At 40.8% G+C, this 20,022-nt stretch overlaps 2 protein-coding genes across 7 annotated transcripts in view; one reads left to right on the top strand and one right to left on the bottom strand.

Annotated features, from left to right (window-relative positions):
• Positions 1-12,296, top strand: part of bcar3 (BCAR3 adaptor protein, NSP family member) — a 189,972-nt gene extending 177,676 nt beyond the window's left edge. For all 3 annotated transcript variants that reach the window (XM_008109173.3, XM_003220054.4, XM_008109174.3), the window contains 5 exons: positions 3,172-3,287; positions 6,622-6,793; positions 9,118-9,229; positions 10,180-10,392; positions 11,281-12,296. In XM_008109173.3, the coding sequence (XP_008107380.2) occupies positions 3,172-3,287; positions 6,622-6,793; positions 9,118-9,229; positions 10,180-10,392; positions 11,281-11,459 (792 nt within the window). In that variant the 3' untranslated portion in view covers positions 11,460-12,296. The remainder of the gene's footprint in view (positions 1-3,171; positions 3,288-6,621; positions 6,794-9,117; positions 9,230-10,179; positions 10,393-11,280) is intronic.
• Positions 12,297-15,924: 3,628 nt separating this feature from the next.
• Positions 15,925-20,022, bottom strand: part of fnbp1l (formin binding protein 1 like) — an 88,803-nt gene continuing 84,705 nt past the window's right edge. For 3 of the 4 annotated variants that reach the window (XM_062977954.1, XM_062977956.1, XM_062977957.1), the window contains one exon: positions 15,925-19,893. In XM_062977954.1, coding sequence (XP_062834024.1) covers positions 19,715-19,893 — 179 coding nt within the window. In that variant the 3' untranslated portion in view covers positions 15,925-19,714. The remainder of the gene's footprint in view (positions 19,894-20,022) is intronic. The other variant, XM_062977955.1, reaches the window with a different exon arrangement.

Raw genomic sequence — 20,022 nt, 5'->3', positions numbered from 1 at the left:
GCTTTGAACTTTGGATTGACAAGATTTACTGCAGCTGGTGGTTTAACCTGCTGTGCTAAAGTTGGACAGTGTGTCTACATTGTTCAGCTATAGCCATTTGATACCACTTTGCCATGACTCCATACTGTTGAATCCTGAGATTTGTAGTTTGGAGAAATACATAGAATTCTCTGCTAGAGCACAGCGCTAGAAGAGAAATGTTCAATACCTTGCCAAATCCGACATTCCATAGGATGTTAATTTTTCGATTAAAATCTGGGAAGACTGATTAGAATTATCTGAAAATGGCTTGACACAGTTTCATAGTACAGGGTCTTTCAATTCAGTCAACACGTTTTTATAGCTAACCATTTTGTTATAGGTTGCTGTGAATTTTCCGGGCTGTATGGTCATGTTCCAAAAGCATTCTCTCTTGACATTTCACTCACATCTATGACAGGCATCCTCAGAGGTTGTGATTTAGTCATGATTGGGAGCTAAACTCACATCCATGTTCAGTTGTGGCAGACCTGGTTTACTTGTCTTGAAAAAATGCTGCTGGACTCATTCCTGCATTTAATTGTGTTGTTTGCAATGATGAGGATGTAAAGTGAACCTTTTGCAATGATTAGGTACAGTAGAGTCTCACTTATCCAACACTCGCTTATCCAACGTTCTGGATTATCCAACACATTTTTGTAGTCAATGTTTTCAATACATCATGATATTTTGGTACTAAATTCGTAAATACAGTAATTACTACATAGCATTACTGTGTATTGAACTACTTTTTCTGTCAAATTTGTTGTTAAACATGATGTTTTGGTGCTGAATTTGTAAAATCATAACCTAATTTGATGTTTAATAGGCTTTTCCTTAATCCCTCCTTATTATCCAACATATTCACTTATCCAACATTCTGCCGGCCCGTTTATGTTGGATAAGTGAGACTCTACTGTATTGTTTTCTTTGGTAACTGACCTTTCTATTTGATCTTTACACACCCGTGGGTGATCATTCTAACCTGCCTCTACTTTCCCCTTCTCTCATTTTGAAATTAAATTAGGTAACTGTTGATTTATTGGCATCCTACTTTCAATTATGAAAATTCATAAGATTCCCTGGTGGTCTCCCATCTAGACACTAATCAAATCTGAACCTGTTTAGCATTAGTAAATGGGCTACATTATATGCCTTTATGAAAATACTGTTTTGAACAGTATTTTCATGCTCTTTTACTTATTTTATCAAATACATTTTTAACCCTATGTCTTCCAGAGGCATCTTAAAATAAAATAAAGTAAGAGTCATTGCTATGTTACAGAAACATTCAAATGAAGTAAAACAGTTAAAATAAGATAGAATCACTAGTACCTATGGTTATTCTTCAAAATGAAAAAAAATGCATAAAAGGTTCAATGCTTTAGTTAGATGGGAGGGGAATCACAAGGTTAGTAAATGTTCCACTCCAGAGATGGTAATGAAAGAAAAGGTGAACTGTCCCTGCAAAAGCAATGCGGACTGGGGTGCAACTAGGAATTGGAGGGAAGATAAGAAGGTAGGGATATCATTTGACTAAGGGCCTTTTCACAGTACACCATTATAGCTCTGTATTCTGCTTCACTACTATGGTATCATCCTATGGAATCCTGGGATTTAAGGGGCATTTAGGAGCCTGGGATTTAAGGGGCATTTAGGAGCCCCGGTGGCGCAGTGGGTGAAACCACTGAGCTGCTGAACTTGTTGACTTGAAAGGTCGGCGGTTCAAATCCAGGGAGCGGGTTGAGCTGCCACTGTTAGCCCCAGCTTCTGCCAACCTAGCAGTTTGAAAACATGCAAATGTGAATAAATCAATAGGTACCGCTTTGGTGGGAAGTAAAGGCGCTCCTTGGAGGTGTCTGTGGACAGTGCTGGCTCTTCGACTTAGTAATGGAGATGAGCACCAACCCCCAGAGTCAGACACAACTAGACTTAATGTCAGGGGAAATCCATTACCTTTACTAAGGGGCCTTCAAGAATTCTCATCTAGAGAACTCGAATGCCTTCGCAAACTATCAAACCCAAGATTCCATCGGACTCTGCCATGGCACTTAAATGGAATCACAACACTATAATTGAGTAGTGTCAAAGGGGCAAATAGAAAGCTAATTTTACCCATTCTTGTTCCTTCAAAAGAAGCATTAACATATATTAATGTGGGTCTGGAGAAACCTATGCCTCTCCAGATATTGTTGGACTACTGTTTCCACTGGCGGTGACCAGAGGTGCCGTTACGCTGTAGAATTAGTGCAGTTTGACACCACTTTAACTGCCATGGCTCAATCCTATGGCATTCATGGGAGCATTAGTAGGTGGGGCATCAGCACCCATTGACGAAGAAGACCTTGTGGAAGTACAACTCCCATTGTTCCCTAGCATTGAGTCATGGCAGTTAAAGTGGTGTTAAACTGCATTAATTTTACAGTGTAGATTAGTGGTTCTCAACTTGTGGGTCCCCAGGTGTTTTGGCCTACAACTCCTAGAAATCCCAGCCAGTTTACCAGCTGTTTGGATTTCTGGGAGTTGAAGGCTAAAACATCTGGAGACCACAGGTTGAGAACCACTGGTTTAGATGAACCCCTGCCTGGCATAGAAGCTAATCTATTTATTAGTCCTAGTTAGAGTAGACTCATTTAAACAGTGGGAACTTGGTAACTCAGCATTTGCGCAAGTTCCATTGGTCTACTATACTTGGGAGCTTAGCAACTCGTTTTAGATGAAAGTCAGTACATCAAATTACTGCTCAAAATGCCGTAACTGGTTGAAAATTGACAACACGTTTGAGATCTTTCTATGAGGCCTGTGAAGTATTGGAATGGCACAGTTATCAGTCTTTCCAGATATCTTGCATCCTGTATTATGCGACTTCCTACACTAGACTGACAGCCATTGAATGCCAGATTAACGGCCACCTCTGATATGCTTCACTTGTGTAAATTAAGTATTTTAAGGTGTTTTTTATTGAGTGTGTACTCCTCCTTGAGATTCGGCTTCATTAGAAATACATGTTTCTTAACTGTGTGCATGCATTACAGAAAGCAATAGGAAGGTTTAGGGATTACTGCATGCTGTTTGCACCATAAATCTTGGTTAATGTTCAGGCTGTCTCCTTTCCATCCGGACTCATTCTGTTTGCACGCTTATACTTAACAGGTTGCTAGGATACTTGAAGTCTCCGAAGAGATGCGGAGGACCATGGGAGTCAAGTCAGGCCTGGAACTTATTACACTGCCTTACGGACACCAACTGCGCCTTGACATAATTGAAAGGTAAATGTTGGTATAGGGACCATATCTTTTCCCCCCCTCTCTTTGTACACTGAAGTTAATATATCAGGCTGCTGAGAAGAATCACTGGGATTTATTTTAGCTCTCCATGCAGAATTACTTTTGTCAAGTGTTTCCTTTCACTGTTTCTGACTTTATCTATTAAGAGTACATATTACAGTCAAGCTTCTGTATCCACGGATTCAACCATCCATGGTTTGAAAATATTCCAAGAACAAAAATTTCAAGAAGACAACCTCCATTTTGCAATTTGACTACACCACTGGGACTTGATCATGCATGAATTTTGGTATCCCCGAGGGATCTTGGAACCAGGCCTGTAGCTGGGGGGGGGGGGGTGTTAGGGGTTCAAATCACCCCCGAAATTTTTCAGGTTAAACAAAAAACCTGGTTTACTCAAGAATTTTAACTGGTTAACCAAATCCCCATGCTAAGTCTATGAAACGCAAAAAAATTAAGAGTCCCTCCAGGCACTATCTCAAGCAAATATTGACAGGTCTGTAGCCGGGGGGGGGGGGGGGGTGTTCAACCCTCCCTCCCCCCGAAATTTTCAAAAACCCCTCTGAATTTTTTTTCTGGCTACGGCCCTGCCTGGAACCAAACCATTGCAGATACTGAAGGACCTCTGTAATATATTTACCTCACAGTAGACTAATAAAACTATTAAAAGGATACAGATAAATAAGTAATTTTAGAGATCTAGCATGTTATAGTGGCTTGTGTGTTGGACCAAGACTCCACAAGACCAGGGTTCAAATCCCTACTCAGGCTATCAAAACCCATTGGTGACCTTGGGCAAGCTATACATCACAGGGCTTTAAAAACTTTTCCCACTCATTATCTTTTTTCTATGTGATACAGGTGTATAGGTTTTATTGAACAAGCATAACAATCAAACACTTACTGATAATAAGTCAGCATTTGCAAGGCTTGCTAAACAGGCTGATTTTCCTTTTTGTGGAATGCAGCTGAAGCACTTTCTACAGAATCCACTGTCAACACTGAACGTTGTTGCTAATACATTTGTGTGAATGAGTGGCATTCAGAAAACTTTTATGATTGCCAGATTTTTCATGACCCCAACATTGAGCAACAAGGTTTAAAAAGCAGTGCTCTATCAAATAAGATCACAACAAATCAGTCAACTGGTGAATTACAAAGCAACGTTTTGAAAACGACTGCCCAAGCAAACATTATTTTAGATCAGTGATTCCCAACCAGTGGTCCGTAGACCACAGGTGGTCCGAGTTGGTGCAGCGTGGCTGTTGGGGAAGTGGCCTCACAGGTATAATCCCTCCCCCAAACACACACCCTTCTCCTGCTGGACCTCCCTTTCTCCTTTGTCCCAGGGCCCAGGCTCCTGTTGGCACTTGGGCTTGGAGTGTTCCTCTCCCCTGGCCCAGCCAAAAAGAGGCGAGAGCACCCATGTGTTCCCTTCTATTGCTTTCTCACGAGGAACTAGGAGTCAGTCTGGGAGTCTACTGCTATCAAGGACCAGTCTACTATTACTCAGTGTCACAACATGCACATTGAGCAATAGTATCGATCCAAGGATTCCCTACATAGTGAAAGAAATGCAAACTCAAAAATCACATTCATTTTTTGTCATTAAGTATTATTATAGTGTTTTGACTTTATATTACAAAATAAAACATGTAGAGTCTCACATATCCAACACTCACTTATCCAATGTTCTGGATTATCCAACACATTTTTGTAGTCAATGTTTTCAATACATCGTGATATTTTGGTGCTAAATTTGTAAATACAGTAATTACTACATAGCATTAATGTGTAATGAACTACTTTTTCTGTAAAATTTGTGAGGAACAGGAGGAATAGTAATGAATGTGCCGTGCAGACATACATCATAAAAGCAAATGTAAGGTTGTCTAGAGTTAAAGTTTCTCCAGGGACATGCAGCCATTTCTAGGAGATGCTCCCTTGTCTTATCCCTCTATTACTATGTTCTGGGTCAAAGAACGCTTTTGGGGGAAAAAGAAGACAGTAGATACAAGGGGAATACTTCTCTACTGTAGTTTTATTCAAGTAGGAAGCAAGACCCTGAATTTTTCCAAAATGGGTTTGATGCCTGGGTTAAACGATGGCGCAAATGTGTACAAATTGATGGGGACTATGTTGAACGGTGGTTTTGTGTAGAGGGTAATTCAGGCTATGATCTGTAGCAACCTCTGCTGCTATATATTAATCCATAACGTTTTTATGATGAAGGCATTGCTTTTTGACTCACCCTCACATTAGTGTGCAAGTGCTTGGTTAGCTGGAGAAGTAACCAGAGCAACTCCCAAATGCCTCCAGTCAGCACTTCTTCAGGTCAAGATATGAAGCAAAACAAAAACAATATTTGCAAAGTATAGACTGTCAAGTATGAGCAGGATCTCTATAAATAATGTACTTAACATACGTACTTAATTCTAAGGGACTTTGGTAGAATTTAAACTAGTTCAACTTTTGTTTGATTAGGCTCAAAATTACTAAATACCACAAGAATATAGAATTACTTCCAAATATAGGGGAAATGGTGCCTAAGGACAAATAAATATGCCCCCTTCCCAGCACAGAGCTGTTCAGAGCTTTTGGCCAGCACTGTGGTTGTTATAGTTTCCTCAAAGTACTGGAGAAAAACGTGTTACCTCGGAACAGGCATTGGCCAGTTGGGCTGTTCCTTCTCCTGCCAAGCAGCCATGATCTGCAGCTGGCATGGGCTCCTTTGACAGCCACTTTCAAAGTATCTTGCCAGTCTTGGCAACTTTGCTGCCAAGCATGAAGGCTGGCCATTTCTTTCCTTCCAAATGTCCTCAACTTCTTTTGTTGCTTTGTCAGGCCTGATACATGCATTGCTGTTTCTCCTTCCTTCTTTGTCCAAAGGGTGGGCAGCAGTGATGTGGGGATTTGCCAGAATAATTGTCAGGCATCCAAAGTATTCACTCTCTGTGTGAATACTTCAACTCCTTGCTGGAGCTTGCTTAAATAGACATTCTTTCTCTAAAATGGAAAAATTTGCCAGTCAGGTTGACGGCTTATTCTCCATGCTAAAAAACCGAAATCCTACTTACCTGTTATCTCATGCGATCCCTCTGAACATGAGGAATTTGCGTTATGTGGTGTGCTTTTAAGATTTTTTCTTGGATAAGCTTAACAAGGTAAAAAGAAAGTCGTATCTACAACCCAGTGACATCACTTCAGTTCTGCAAAATAGTTTTGCCCTTTTTTCTCACTTGGATTCATTCCACAGCACCACCTCGGCTCACCTGATAACTTGTCCTAACTGTCTCTGATTTGCTTCCCCCCTCAGACACAATACTATGGCAATAGGAATCGCAGTGGATATTCTTGGTTGTACAGGAAACTTAGAAGAGCGTGTCGCAACATTAAACAGGATTATCCAAGTTGCTGTGGAGCTCAAAGAATCTATGGGGGATCTCTACGCCTTCTCAGCTGTAATGAAGGCTCTGGAAATGCCTCAGGTAAAAGGAAATTCCCTCTACTGGGATATAAAATCAATACATAATAACATTCATTGTGACTTCTACAAGGGCACAGTGGCATCCAAATGAATAAAAATATAGATGGAACAAATATTTCTATGGGAGCCAGCATGGGGTAGTGGTTTGAGCACTGGACATATGATGCCGGAGACCAAGCTCCAAATCCCAATTCAGCCATGGAAACCTCCTGGATGACCTTAGACAAATCTGCATTCTCTTAACCACATAAAGCAATGGCAGCTTCCCTCCCCCCCGAACAAATCATGGCAAGAATCCTCTGAGATAGGTTTGCTTTAAGGTCACCATAAATCTGAAACATGAAAGCACACAACAACAAATTGTTCTATATTTCATTTCTTTCTTGAAAAAAATTAAATTATAGACTTCAACATGCAAATGTGAGTAGATCAATAGCTACCGCTCCAGTGGGAAGGTAATGGCGCTCCATGCAGCCATGCTGGCCACATGACCTTGGAGGTGTCTACAGACAACACCAGCTCTTCGGCTTAGAAATGGAGATGAGTTGGACACGACTAGACTTAACGTGAGGGGAAATCTTCAGGGCAGGCTTGAACACGGCTAGCGTCACCTACCGAGCTTACATTGAGTGAAAAGTGTTTTCAGTCACTTTGCCTAAGTGCCACCTTAGGGAGGGAGCAAAAGAGTGCAGGATCATAGAGCAAGGTTGGGAAGCCGTCACCCTCTGGATTGCAGGAAACCACACCTCCCTCCACAGTACCCACAGTCATATTTAGATTCTTTGCTAATACATCAAGCACTTTATAAGACTGTAATCTATTACTGTTGTTTTTACCTGCAGCAATTGCTGTATTTTACAGTTTTAATCAGGGGCCATTGGGAAGTTGTGATGTTTATGTTGGCTGCTTATTGTTTTATGCTATTGTTTCTGCACTTTTTGTATTTTGCATGTTGCACCTCAAGTGCTTTGTAAGGGTATAAATAAAATTATTATATGCATACATATACACATATACATAGGTTAAAGGTTTTCCCCTGACGTTAAGTCCAGTCGTGACTGACTCTGGGGGTTGGTGCTCATCTCCATTTCTAAGCCGAAGAGCTGGCGTTGTCCATAGACACCTCCAAGATCATGTGGCCGGTATGACTGCATGGAGCGCTGTTACCTTCCCGCCGGAGCGGTACCTATTGATCTACTCACATTTGCATGTTTTCAAACTGCTAAGTTGGCAGGAGCTGGGGCTAACAGCGGACGCTCATTCCGCTCCCGGGCTTTGAACCTGGCACCTTTTGGTCCGCAAGTTCAGCAGCTCAGCGCTTTAACGCACTGTGCCATCAGGGGCCCCTTACACATACATATACATAAATCCACATACATATACACACACTCCTTTCCCATGCCATAGGGGCCCTCCTTCTCTATATCATAAAGGCCCTAAGCCATTTTAGCCTTGGGGGACCGTCCTAGAAAATAGCATGGGGAAATGCTGATGGAATTCCACCCCCATCTCATCAAAGGTACAGGTGGCTTTCCCAGAAAAGAAATACAGGGGAAGTTGTGAAGGGACTACCCTGGAGGGCTTTATGTGGCCCACAAGCTGCAGATTCTCCACCTCTGCAAGGACATTTGAGATCTGCATCACTCTTTAGTTCTCATAAGCAAAGATTCTGAGAAGGAGCTGCTGCTTTTTGTACCATGTACCGGAGATAAAGAGTGCTTCCTTAAGTTACAGATGAGTGGGGAAACATGGGGCCTTTACACTGAGGTGGGAATCATGTGGCCTTTCTAATATTACTATACTGCAGCTATCATCTTCAACTAGGCAGATGAGGGCTAAGACTGTAAGGAGCACTGAAGGAGGCTGAGATCTTTATTGATGAGAGCTGTTGACCTGGAGGATTCAGGGAGTGCCTCTTAAACACCAGGTTCGCTCTAGCTGCTTTAAAAAATGTATTGGCTGCAAAGAAATTTCTCAGTGACTGAATCCCTCCACAAGCTATCAGCTGTGCTTACACATGTTTGCCATACACATTTAGTTTTTCCCCCTACACCTGCTGCTTTTTCAAGGTCCTAACTGCTTACCTGAAAGGATTAAGACACATAATGTACTCAGATGGTAGCATCCCTTCTCAATACTGCTAAGCAAATAAAGAAGCAGTGTTATTTCTACTTAAAATCTGGGGAAAAAATCTTGCTCTCCTGTGAAATTATATATTTTGAGAGCTGTGTGGAAGAGATCCTAAGGTGCAGCATGTTCAGCATGATTATTTTGTAGTTATAACAGCTGGAGCTGCTTAAAACTTTAGCTCTTTTTTCCCCACAGGTTACAAGGCTGGAGCAGACATGGACCATGTTGAGGCACTGCTACACTCAGACAGCCATTATGTATGAGAAGCAGCTGAAGCCATTCTGCAAAGCCCTGCATGAAGGAAGAGGTGAGCGCACGTTCAGAGGCAGACAGTTATGTCTTATTTTTCATCCTCATGAAGGAAGTCTAACCAAGCGCCCCAAAGCCCCATCTATCAATTCATTAATGGAGAGTGCAGAAGCAACTGGAGGCCTGTCAGGGATAGTGGGGGGCAGAATCCATTAACTTTAATAACCACATCCTGCTTTGCTCATGGCTCATTTCTGACATGTGAGACAGAGGCACAATGGACAGATTCTCCAGTTTTCTTGCACGGGGTACTGGAAACCATTTGCTTTAGAGAATATGCATATGCAGTTGTCCAAATACACATTTGCTGCAAAATGACAGACGTAAAGAGGGTTTTTTTCTGGGAATAGTGACTCATTCCCATTGAATGACCATCCCAATTTCCCTGCTTTTCTTTTTTCTTTTCTTTTCTTTTCTTGGGATTTCACTAAAAAAAACTATGACAATCACCTTTTCTCCACTAGCTGAAAGGAGAAGCTACGTATGTGTGTGTTTTGGGAGGGGGTATCCTTTGATTCTCCATATATTTACCAATGATAGTTGGGTGGGAATTACAAGCCACCAATCCCCTACAATGTAAGCTGTGCCTATGAAGCAGCAAAATCAATATAGGCAATAGTACCTGCACCAACTTTTCAGTTACTCGGTGCCCTTCCAGACACGCCCTTTATCCCAGGATCTGATTCCAGGTGTTCTTTTTAACCCAGATTATCTGGCAGTGCAGACTCATATAATCCAAAGCAGAAACCCTGGGATCAAATTCTGGGATATAAGGTCTGCCTGGAAGGGCCCTCAGTGCCAAGTGGTAGTAGAATCTGAGCACTGCTTTCCCATGCAAAACATCCTTGGAATCCTGTCTGAATGAGGCAGAGGGGCCCATTCCACTTGAGCAGTTTAGCTTGTGAATTCACAAAAGGGGCTAATGGGTTTTCCTCCTCTTCTTCCCAGAGATTGCTTCTGTTCCTCAAAACATTGTCACCGTTCCCCTGCTGATGCCACTGATCAACCTGCTGGAACGCCAGACAGTTGTATTTGATGGGATGGATGTCTGGGAGAACACTGACCAAAGTTGTGAAATCATGCTGAAGCACTTGGCGACCGCACGCCTGATTGCACAAAACGCCAGCCTATACAGCAGAAATGCAGAAAGGATACTCGCAGGTAGGAAGAAAATATCCTGTTCAATGCCAATACCAGGACTTTTGAGTATTTAATTCCACAAGGAGTGGGGTGGGAATGATGTTGTTGGGCTGTTGCAACTCAACTTTTGAAATCAAGATATTGTTTCCCTTTTGTTTCTTAATTCTTGTTTTGCTCGATTGTGTTGAAACGTGGATGTTCATTAAATGCACATCAGCTGTGCTTTGCCTTTTGCGCCTGTCAGTAGCATATGCAGGAATTGGACAGGTCTTTCAAATCAATGAAACTTATGAGAAGCACACCTGTAATAACTCATTTGAGTATCAGATCATCAACCTGAGCATAAGAAGGTGTTGGGAGACTTCGTCTTAATTTTGAAAATGTTATTCAGCATTAGGCTCAAAACAGGATACTAGCTCGGTATTGAGACAATTAAGTCTTCAAGATGGCAAAATGTTGTGTGATTGATGCTCTGTGATTTGTGGGTCATGACCTCATTTGTTCATTCATATGGTCCCCTTGGGGAGGGAGAGGCTCTCCATTCCAGACTCCATTATCAAAGTGGCTAATTTCCTGTATGAGAAACATCCCTGGAGATGTGATTGCAAAAGACCTATTGTCAGAGCCACTGTATTCGCTGTTGCAGCTATCAGATGCTGGCTGTAATTGACATACCCACTGCTGGTGCCATTTTGACATAAATGTGGGCATGAATAGTCTGGGTCAAGCATTACATCTATCACAAGGCTGTTTTTATGAACACACTCCACATAGAGAGGAATGATTCTAGGCGTCTATTGCAGCAGAAGATAGTGCTAAGTGCCTCTTCAAAGGTGCTTCTGTCAAATGGCTCCCTGTTTAAGAGGCTGTTTTACAGTAATACTTGTATATTTCCTATTTCTTCCTCAGGTTTTCAGCCAGACAATGAGATGAAAGAGATCTTCAAAACAGAATTTCAGATGAGATTGCTTTGGGGCAGCAAAGGAGCACAGGTTAACCAAAGTGAAAGATATGAGAAATTCAACCAGATTTTAACTGCACTCTCCCGGAAATTAGAATCCCCTCAAATAAAGCAGAATGAGTTGTGAAATGTCTGGTGGACTCTCCAATACAGATAATACAACCTAGTTATTAATGAAGAACCCACTATGAATAGGACTGTCAAATATTTGCATAAAACTACTTTCCCAGGACAAAAAGAAACTGCTTTGACTCCCCACAAATCATTTCCTTTTCAGGACTGGTTTGGTGCCTGTTCATCCCTTTACCTGCTGCTACTTTTAATGTATTTATACAAACCTGGAAATGGTGATCCAAGGACTTAATAAAACCAGTTCCAAATTAGGACAGTGCTTTGTAGTTTACAATTGTTTTAAATCTAAATCTGTAGATGTTTTCATGCTTTTTCACAGCAAGTTCTCAAAAGGGAATCTTATCACTGCCATTTTTAAAATAAAAAAACGCAACCTCTCCTAGGATTTTGTTGTTGTTGCATAGTCGTAATATAAAAGCTTGACATCCAGAGCTTTCATTCAGCATATGTAAATTATAGCAAGTGAAATTCTTTGTAAATTGCCTAATAAGAATGACTACTGATTTATAAAGGATTCATTATTTATTTGTTCTTGATGCAACCTCCTTGATTTTGGGGGCAGTGAAGAGGCTGATCACTATGTCAAGTATTCAGGCCCCTGGCTATGTTAGATTATTTTTAGTCTTCCATCCAATAATGTTATTAACATACCATAATGTAAATATGAATAAAGGTTAAAGGGTCGGCTGTGCAGAAGGTATCAGTTGTATGATATTCCTTAAATTGTTATATAGCAATTGTACATAAGCTTTGTGAAGTAAAGCATATCTTTGAAGTATTTTTTTGTCCCAGTGAAACAAGAGAAGATTAAAATGATTATGAGACCAGTGTTGATCATGACTTATTAGTCATCTTTGTGCTTTCGTTATTCTTTCTGTCCCTTACTATCCCTCTCTGTACTGCAAATCAGATGTGAAGTCTTGGCTTTAGCATCAACTCTTTTGTCTTCTTGTTCATTTTTATACTCATTATTAAAATCCATCATGTTTCTAGCCCTTCTGAAATTCTGTTTTAAGTCCTCTTCTCTGACTTGAATGCCACAGCCTCACTTTGTTGTAGCCTTTCCTTGGGCACCCTCAATCATAATATTAGCGTTATCTTGAATCTGAACAGTCTCATAATAGCCAAACCGATGCAAGTGGAACATATGTACAGTAACATCTTATTTGTGTTCCCAAGGTACTGGTACACAGAGACATGGTTCCTGCTACTAGAAACAATTTATAGCAGTCACAGCTTGCAAATTTTGATAATTTTATCATCTATGAGCAAATTGAGAACTTGAAGCTGCCTGTACCCAGTCTCCCCACACATCCTATTGAGCCTCTTCCAAAAGCTTTTCCATGACACGTCTAGGAGTGGAAGCTCATGTTTTAAATAGGCTGCAGCTCCCTGGATCCTTAAAAATTACCTGTTTATCCAGGCCAGAATTGGATTGCCAGCCACTTCCATTTTGGTTTTTGATTTAAGACCTTTCTGATAGTTCATGCAGCCAATAGAGGATCCTGGGCTGGAAAACTGAGCACTAGGCCTGCTACAGTTGTAGAGTCATTTAAAAGTTATTCAGTTTGGTGACCATTATTACACTGTGTGGAACTATATGAGAGTTCACCTTCATCTTAATCTTCAGCAAGAGTATCCCTCTGGGCAGCTAAACCAGGCAATTCCAACTGGATGGCCCCCCATGAGGGTCTGCCTCCAGGGGCAACTTGGAAGTCCCTAAATAGACTCAGAAGCAGAGTGGGCAAATCATAAGACAACTTGGCAAGATGGCACTACCTTGTGTGACTGGAGCAGAACAAACAACTCCGCATATTATGTTGCTCGAGGAAGCTTATGTTAGTTTAGTAAGACTGATCCAGATTTCTTCTTGGAATGCAACAGGATGCAACTTTTAGTTCTTGTTCTTCTTAAGTGATTATATCCATAATAACTGGTTATTTTAAAACATGAAGAGGGTTTGTCATAAACACGCAGAAGTTCCCTCCCTCCGCAGCAATAATTCTCTTGCTGCAATTCTCACAAATGTGTTGTAGCTCTGAAAGATGAGTTGTGCTCAATGTATCACTTCACAGCAGGAAAGCCGCAGTTCCAAGAAGTGAATAATCACATAGCTGGCACAAGCACTAGCAGGCTAGGTGTCTTATGACCTGCATGCTAATATGAGGCATCCAATTTTCAGCAATCCATTAAAAAAGATCACAGTGCTGCAGTGCCATGGCATCAAACATACTGAAATTTGACTGCTGGCATAACTTTTTACTATTACACTTTTGCAGAGATCCAAGTAGCCCCCTGGTTTGTGATTAAAATTGGTGTCACACAAAGTCGTTGCCAGCATAATTACAGTTTTCACAGAGCTGGAAGGAAACTGCTCTCTCTTCTCTGCCTCTTCCCCAGATGCACAACAGTAGCTATGGGAGTGTTATACCCAGACATGTTCTAGCTGTCCCTGAATATCCTGGGAAGGAAGATCAGCCTTTGACCTCCATTGTAAGAATGAACTGTATTCCCCATGAGCTCAAAGGCAGCTGGAAAACACCCAATCATACCCCATAGAGCTGCCCCAAGAAGTCTCCTTAGGTGTATTCAGGGTGTAGGCAAAGGTACCAGATATCTCCTTCACAATTCCCCTTCACAATGCATATGCTAAATCCAAACAATGATGTGGCATTATTTGGATTGACTGACTCCTTATCAAAAGGTCTAGGACCACCTCAGTTTCCCTGCCACAGGAAATGGGTGGAACAGATGGACGAGCCCCTCTTAAACAGAGTGTCAATTGTGTGCTTTCCCATTATGCCTTCCGGTCCAATTATCTAATTATGACTCCTAGAATCCATCAGTAATCAAGGGAAAAGAACACATCCATCTTCCTCCTTGCATGCTGGAAATCAAAATGGTGGGCATGATATTTATCCGAAGGCACACCAAAGAAGGAAACCTAATAAAAGGCACTTAAATCAAACACGGCCTTACCGCCCACAGTATCTGATCTGATCAGCCAGCTGGAAAATGTGAAGTTTCTATTTTACTCGGGTAGGAAAGCAAAACAATGACAGGACTTTAACAGTGTGTTCACATCTTAAATCCCAGCTTTTTTTAAAGTCAGTTACAAATCCTGGCCTTTCAGTTAACATAGGGATCATAATCTACTCATTCACATACATTTTAGCATCATCTCTATTTTGTTATGACTTACAATGCTATGGTCCGACAGTTTTGCAATGAAGCCTTTCCAGCAATCAAGATTAACATAACAAGATATTATTATATTGATTTATATGCCACTTTTTCTCTCTTAACAAGACTCAGAGCACCAAACAGTGCTTAAAACAGTGACAAATACAATTAAAACCTAAAATCTATAAACACTGAAGAAGAATTAAATCTAGAGCTAGCTCCTGATACATTAGGGAGTACGAGTACAACTCCCATGTCCCATGTCCTGGGAGTTGTCCAAAACAATAATGTTATCAAATTCTAACTTTGACTCTTGGTATATATGGAAATTAAAGCAATGGATGAAAGAACCTCCTTGTTAGAAGGTCCTGGTTGGATTTCTAAATATGTTAATTACTTAACTACATCAGTTCAATGCCTGCCAGCTATGCAGAGTGAAGGCATCTGTTGTGTTGGTGATGGCTGAGTGTGGTTGACACTTCCACCCTGCCCCTGCCAGCCACCGAGGCTGTGATGAGGGAGTTCAAAGGAGGCCATACTTCTGATCATCACATCCTTCCTTCTTGGTAGGAAAATGATGGAAATATCATCTGCCTGCACCTTGATCACCAGCACAAGAGACTCATTCTCTGTGTGCCTGATGCCAGGTAAAATACGACAGGTAGGTAGCTATAGCTGTGGAGATAGCTCCATAATTGTGAACACAGATCCACCATGAATGCCTAACTGAGGTTACACATTCATCACCCTGGTCCTGAATTCCTATCTGTTTCTTTGCAGTTTCCCATGCAGCACAAAAGATATAACAAAGAGTTCAAGCTGTTTCCTTGTGCTAGTTTTTCCAGTCAGTTATATCTTTCTGGCAATTCTACTCTCCACCCACCTCTACATACCAAATACAACAATGCTGCCTTTTTGTTACACCATCTATAAACCTACCATTGTGAAATGAGTCAAATGACTGCTACTAAATACTTAAAGCCTCTCAATTTGTTTCACTCTCTTAACTCCTACACCATGCAAAGAAAACCAAAGTGGGACTGAATTATAAGCAAAAAGGCAGTAAACAACTACATTCAAAATGATAATGTAAACAACCTGTTTAACTTTGGGGATTAAAGCTGGCACCATGGATTAAATATGTCTGCGCTAGTAGTGAGAAAAATATCACCACTGTCTTCAATACAAAAACCCGAGAATATTGATCCCCCCCCCCCCCCCCAAAAAAAACCCCTCTCATTCCTCTCACTGCAACAGAAGACAAGGAAATAATCAGGGCCATGAAAAGGTTGTTTAATTTCAGGAAAATATTCTCAAGAGAACCACTATTTTTAACAAAGCTTTTAAAACATTTAAAAATCAGCACGTGCACAAAAAGATTAAAAATTACTCGAAAGTTGTAAGACTCAGACAATTAATCATATTCAAAATTTCAGAATAATGATTTTAGCTAACTGTGCAAGTACAAAGATCCCCCCTCCTATTTAATACCCTCATTAATGTTGCATTATACCACAGGAAACAAATCTTCTGAGGAACCATATCCTGCTCCTAAAAAAACAGTAGAATGAAAGAACTGTTAGTCCTTTACTAGAAATGTTGTGAGAAACCCACAAGTTTGTTAGGCAAAATCCACAGGGCTCTTGGCTGAAAGAAATATTGAGAACATACTGTCATTATTATTTTTAACTTTGAAATAATCATTAAAAATTAAAAGTAATCTTCTAAAAAAATCCATTGCATGTAGTTTTGTCAGTAACGAGTTACGGTCACATTATATATAAATAACCCTGTTTACAATGTCCAAAAATTCTAAACTTTAGTGTTTACCCTCCCCACCCCATGTAAATACACTATGTCATCTGTGTAATAGTGGCACATTTAATAATAGAAGGAAGAAAAACTTCCACACAACAATCACACAGATTTAGTTTTACTGGTAGTACAATTGCTAATAACACTGAAAAAAGAATCCTAAAAGAATCCAGCACTCCTGTGTCCAAATATTGCTTCGACCCTCATCCCTAGGAAAAGATTTCTTAAATATTACCACAAACAGAAAAGGCTGGGCTTAGGAAACTTGTCTTATCTGGTTCCTCCCTCCCCACTACTTCCCCTATTCTAAGCTTATCCTATTTAGTTTACAGGTTGGATGATTTCATTAACAGAATTCACAAATGGCAGACAAAACAACATGAACAACATGGGGGGGGGGTGCTGCAGACAATTATATTTACATGTATAAACATTCCCAAATCTCAAGGTTTACAAGTAAAAGTGCACATAGATCATTACGAAGTATCACTCCAATTTTCACCTGGTCCTTACAATGAAGCATCACTTGGAAACAGACAAGCACTGCAGTTAATCAGAAACTGGAGTCCTTCCCCAAACCCCCCAACTCAAAAAATTAAGGGACAATCAAGACAGAAAGAGAAAAATGTTCCATAAAAATCCTATTAAAAACACATTCATTAGACATAAAATGAAACTGATACATGTTCAATACATAAAGTTTACAATGCACCATGTATCATGTTACGGTAGAGCTCTAGGAAGACATCTACCATTGGCTACCAGCAGCTGCAGCACTGTAGAAAGATAGATTCAGGAGGTCATACGGAGCAAAAGCCCTTTGCGGGATACTGACGTGGTCATGTTGGCAATCAACAGATTTAGGCACTCGAGAGTTTAAGGCAGCATCTGAATGGTAAGCACTTGACGTCTGAGACAGTTGTTTGTCTTGTAGTGGAAAAATCTGTGCTCTTATCCTAGGTTTTCAGTGCTTGTGAGAAACTACTGAGGTGCTGGAGATGGGCCGCGGTTGCCTAGTGCTGAGATGTGCTTGTTACCCCAAATCACGATGAACGTAAAGTTCAAATAAGTTATAATGCCAAAGAATTGGAATGCAACGATGGTCACAATGAAGGGAAGAAAACACCACGTTATAGCAGCATAAATGGGTACGGAAATAAAACACCTTTAGTGCTGGAGACATACATAAAGTGGACGGGCTACAAATGCAGAAGAGGAGGAAGAGCTATGGAAAATACAAAACATTAGGTGAGCATGCCCGACACGTATCTAGACATGCAAGAGAAGGTTAGGGCGAGCATGGAGGTGGCACAGGCAGAGACGGTCAATGGCATGGTTTGGACTGAATGCCAGTTTAAACTGGGCATGGAAAATGAGACAGCTAAAAATGGTACAATGCAACTGGTGAAGAGTGAGTTGGTTTTTTGAGACCATGAAAAGTATTGTCTTTTCAGGCCAGGTGGCAGTTGGGTTCTGTTGGAATGGAGTTTTAGTTCATCACAACTATTTTGGACACACACAGAAACACCAGCCTTGTTAGTGGGAAATGTATGCCTGCATGCCTTCATGCAACTGGCTCCCACCCCCCACCCCCCAACCCCAATAATCTTGCTGGGCCTAGCACCCTCCCCCCAAATGCAGCTGCATGTAACCTCCTTCAACATCTCGCCCATTTTCTCAGAAACCCGCTTCAGGAACCTGCAGTCCAAGAGGAAAAAACAGAGAAGAACAGAATTACCGGAGGCCTTTGAAAACGAAAAAAGTGCACTCATAAAAAGAGTCCATCTCAAAAAGCTAGAGAATAAATCCCTGTATGCACAAGTGATGGTACAGTCTTTTTAACCTTTCTGTACTTCCTACTTTTCAGGCAGCAGTTCATTTCGTTGTGAATTCGTCTGACTTGACTTTCCAAGCTCATCCTCCCAAGGATGTAAATTCTAGCAAAAATAAACCACATTTAGAGCATCCTGCTTACAGTCACCCTCATACCTCAGACTTAAGAGGCACATGACCCAATGATCTGTTTTCAGGCACAGAGGCTTCAGGGTGTACATTAGGAACACTCCATTTCCAATAGACACTCTCTTTTAAACAAAAGTGACCTGATCTACATCCACACACGTTTTGCACATACACACTGGCTCTTTCTATTGGAAAAATGGAGACTTCTGCACCAATTCAAAGGCTTGTGTGTGCACATGGCTTTGGGATGCATAAACGTATGCACATCAGGCAGAAGCATTTTCAAGGACTTTTTCACACCAGAAGCAACTTGCAGTTTCTCAAGTCGCTCCTGACATGAAAAAAAAATTCAAGGACAGGTTCAGCAGTTACTTTTTAGGAACTGAACAACCTTAGTAACAGATCCAAGCAGAAAGATATCACTGTAAATACACATAAAAAGCCACAATTTTTTTTAAAAAAGAGAGGCCAAAACCATGCCCTAAATTCCCCGTGTTTATTTTTCCCAATGACCTTTCATATTTTATCATTTCTGCAAGTACTGATATAATTTTCTAAATAAATCCTGTACAAATGTTTATAGAGCAAAGATGCTTGTAAATATTAGCTGCAATCCCCATCCCACCCCTCCCACTGTGTGCAGAAAGTGGACTTAAACAACTTGCAGAAGAAAATTCTCCTTTGTCTTCTAAACTAGAATTCACTGTTCTGGATTATGTGCTGCTGCCGTGGAATACATGTGATGCAGCAGCAGGCAAAGGAATGAAAAGAGGAAGGCTGCCTTTTAGAAAAATAAAAGTAAGAGTTGATTGGCTTCTTCAGTTTAATATACATTGAGTTTAGTAGACACTGGAACAGGTTTTATGTTTGTGAAGGGGGTGAGGACTTGCCTAGAGGCACTATATACTAATGTAACAAACAATGCATTCTAAAAAATAATTAACATCCATTTAAAATCTTCAAATGAATAGAAAACTTTACAAAATTTAAAATTAAGGAAACGAAGAAAACGTTGTAACCTGATCAGCGATTGAAAGAGAACACTCAAAATCTCCATAAGCAGATAAAGACAGAGAAATCAGTCAGACATGGCACTGCCCAAAAGGTGTAGAAGAAATTATGCGAAACACAGACGTTCTTCCAGTTTCAGGACTGACGTCTTGGGTTGTGCTCACATAGTGAATAACAGACTGAAAGCTCTCTTAAAGGCGCGTAACACTTCTCATCCAACTGTGTGTGTGCTTCAGTATTCATTAAGGATTGTTCACTGGTAAGCAGATGGACTGAAGGCTAGATATAGGTTACTGCACCTTTACTGTTCTTCTCTAGTGTTACATCTATGTAGGAGGTTGGCACGTATCCTTCATCTCCATTTTGCCTTCGAGCTCTTGTCCATCCATCACCTTTATCTTCCTCAATAATGTACAGAATTTCACCTTCTTTCATTGCGAGAGTACCTTCATTGTGACCTAGTGGGACAGGAGAAAAAAAACACACACATCTCTCACAGAATTGAAAGCAAGCTTTCTGTCACAGCACTCAGTTTCCATACACAGGGGAAAACATCAACTGTCTGCTAAAGAACATATATTCCAATT

This window comes from Anolis carolinensis, chromosome 4, assembly GCF_035594765.1.
Source record: "Anolis carolinensis isolate JA03-04 chromosome 4, rAnoCar3.1.pri, whole genome shotgun sequence".
Taxonomy (NCBI): domain Eukaryota; kingdom Metazoa; phylum Chordata; class Lepidosauria; order Squamata; family Dactyloidae; genus Anolis; species Anolis carolinensis.
This window is presented reverse-complemented; position numbering and strand designations above follow the sequence as displayed.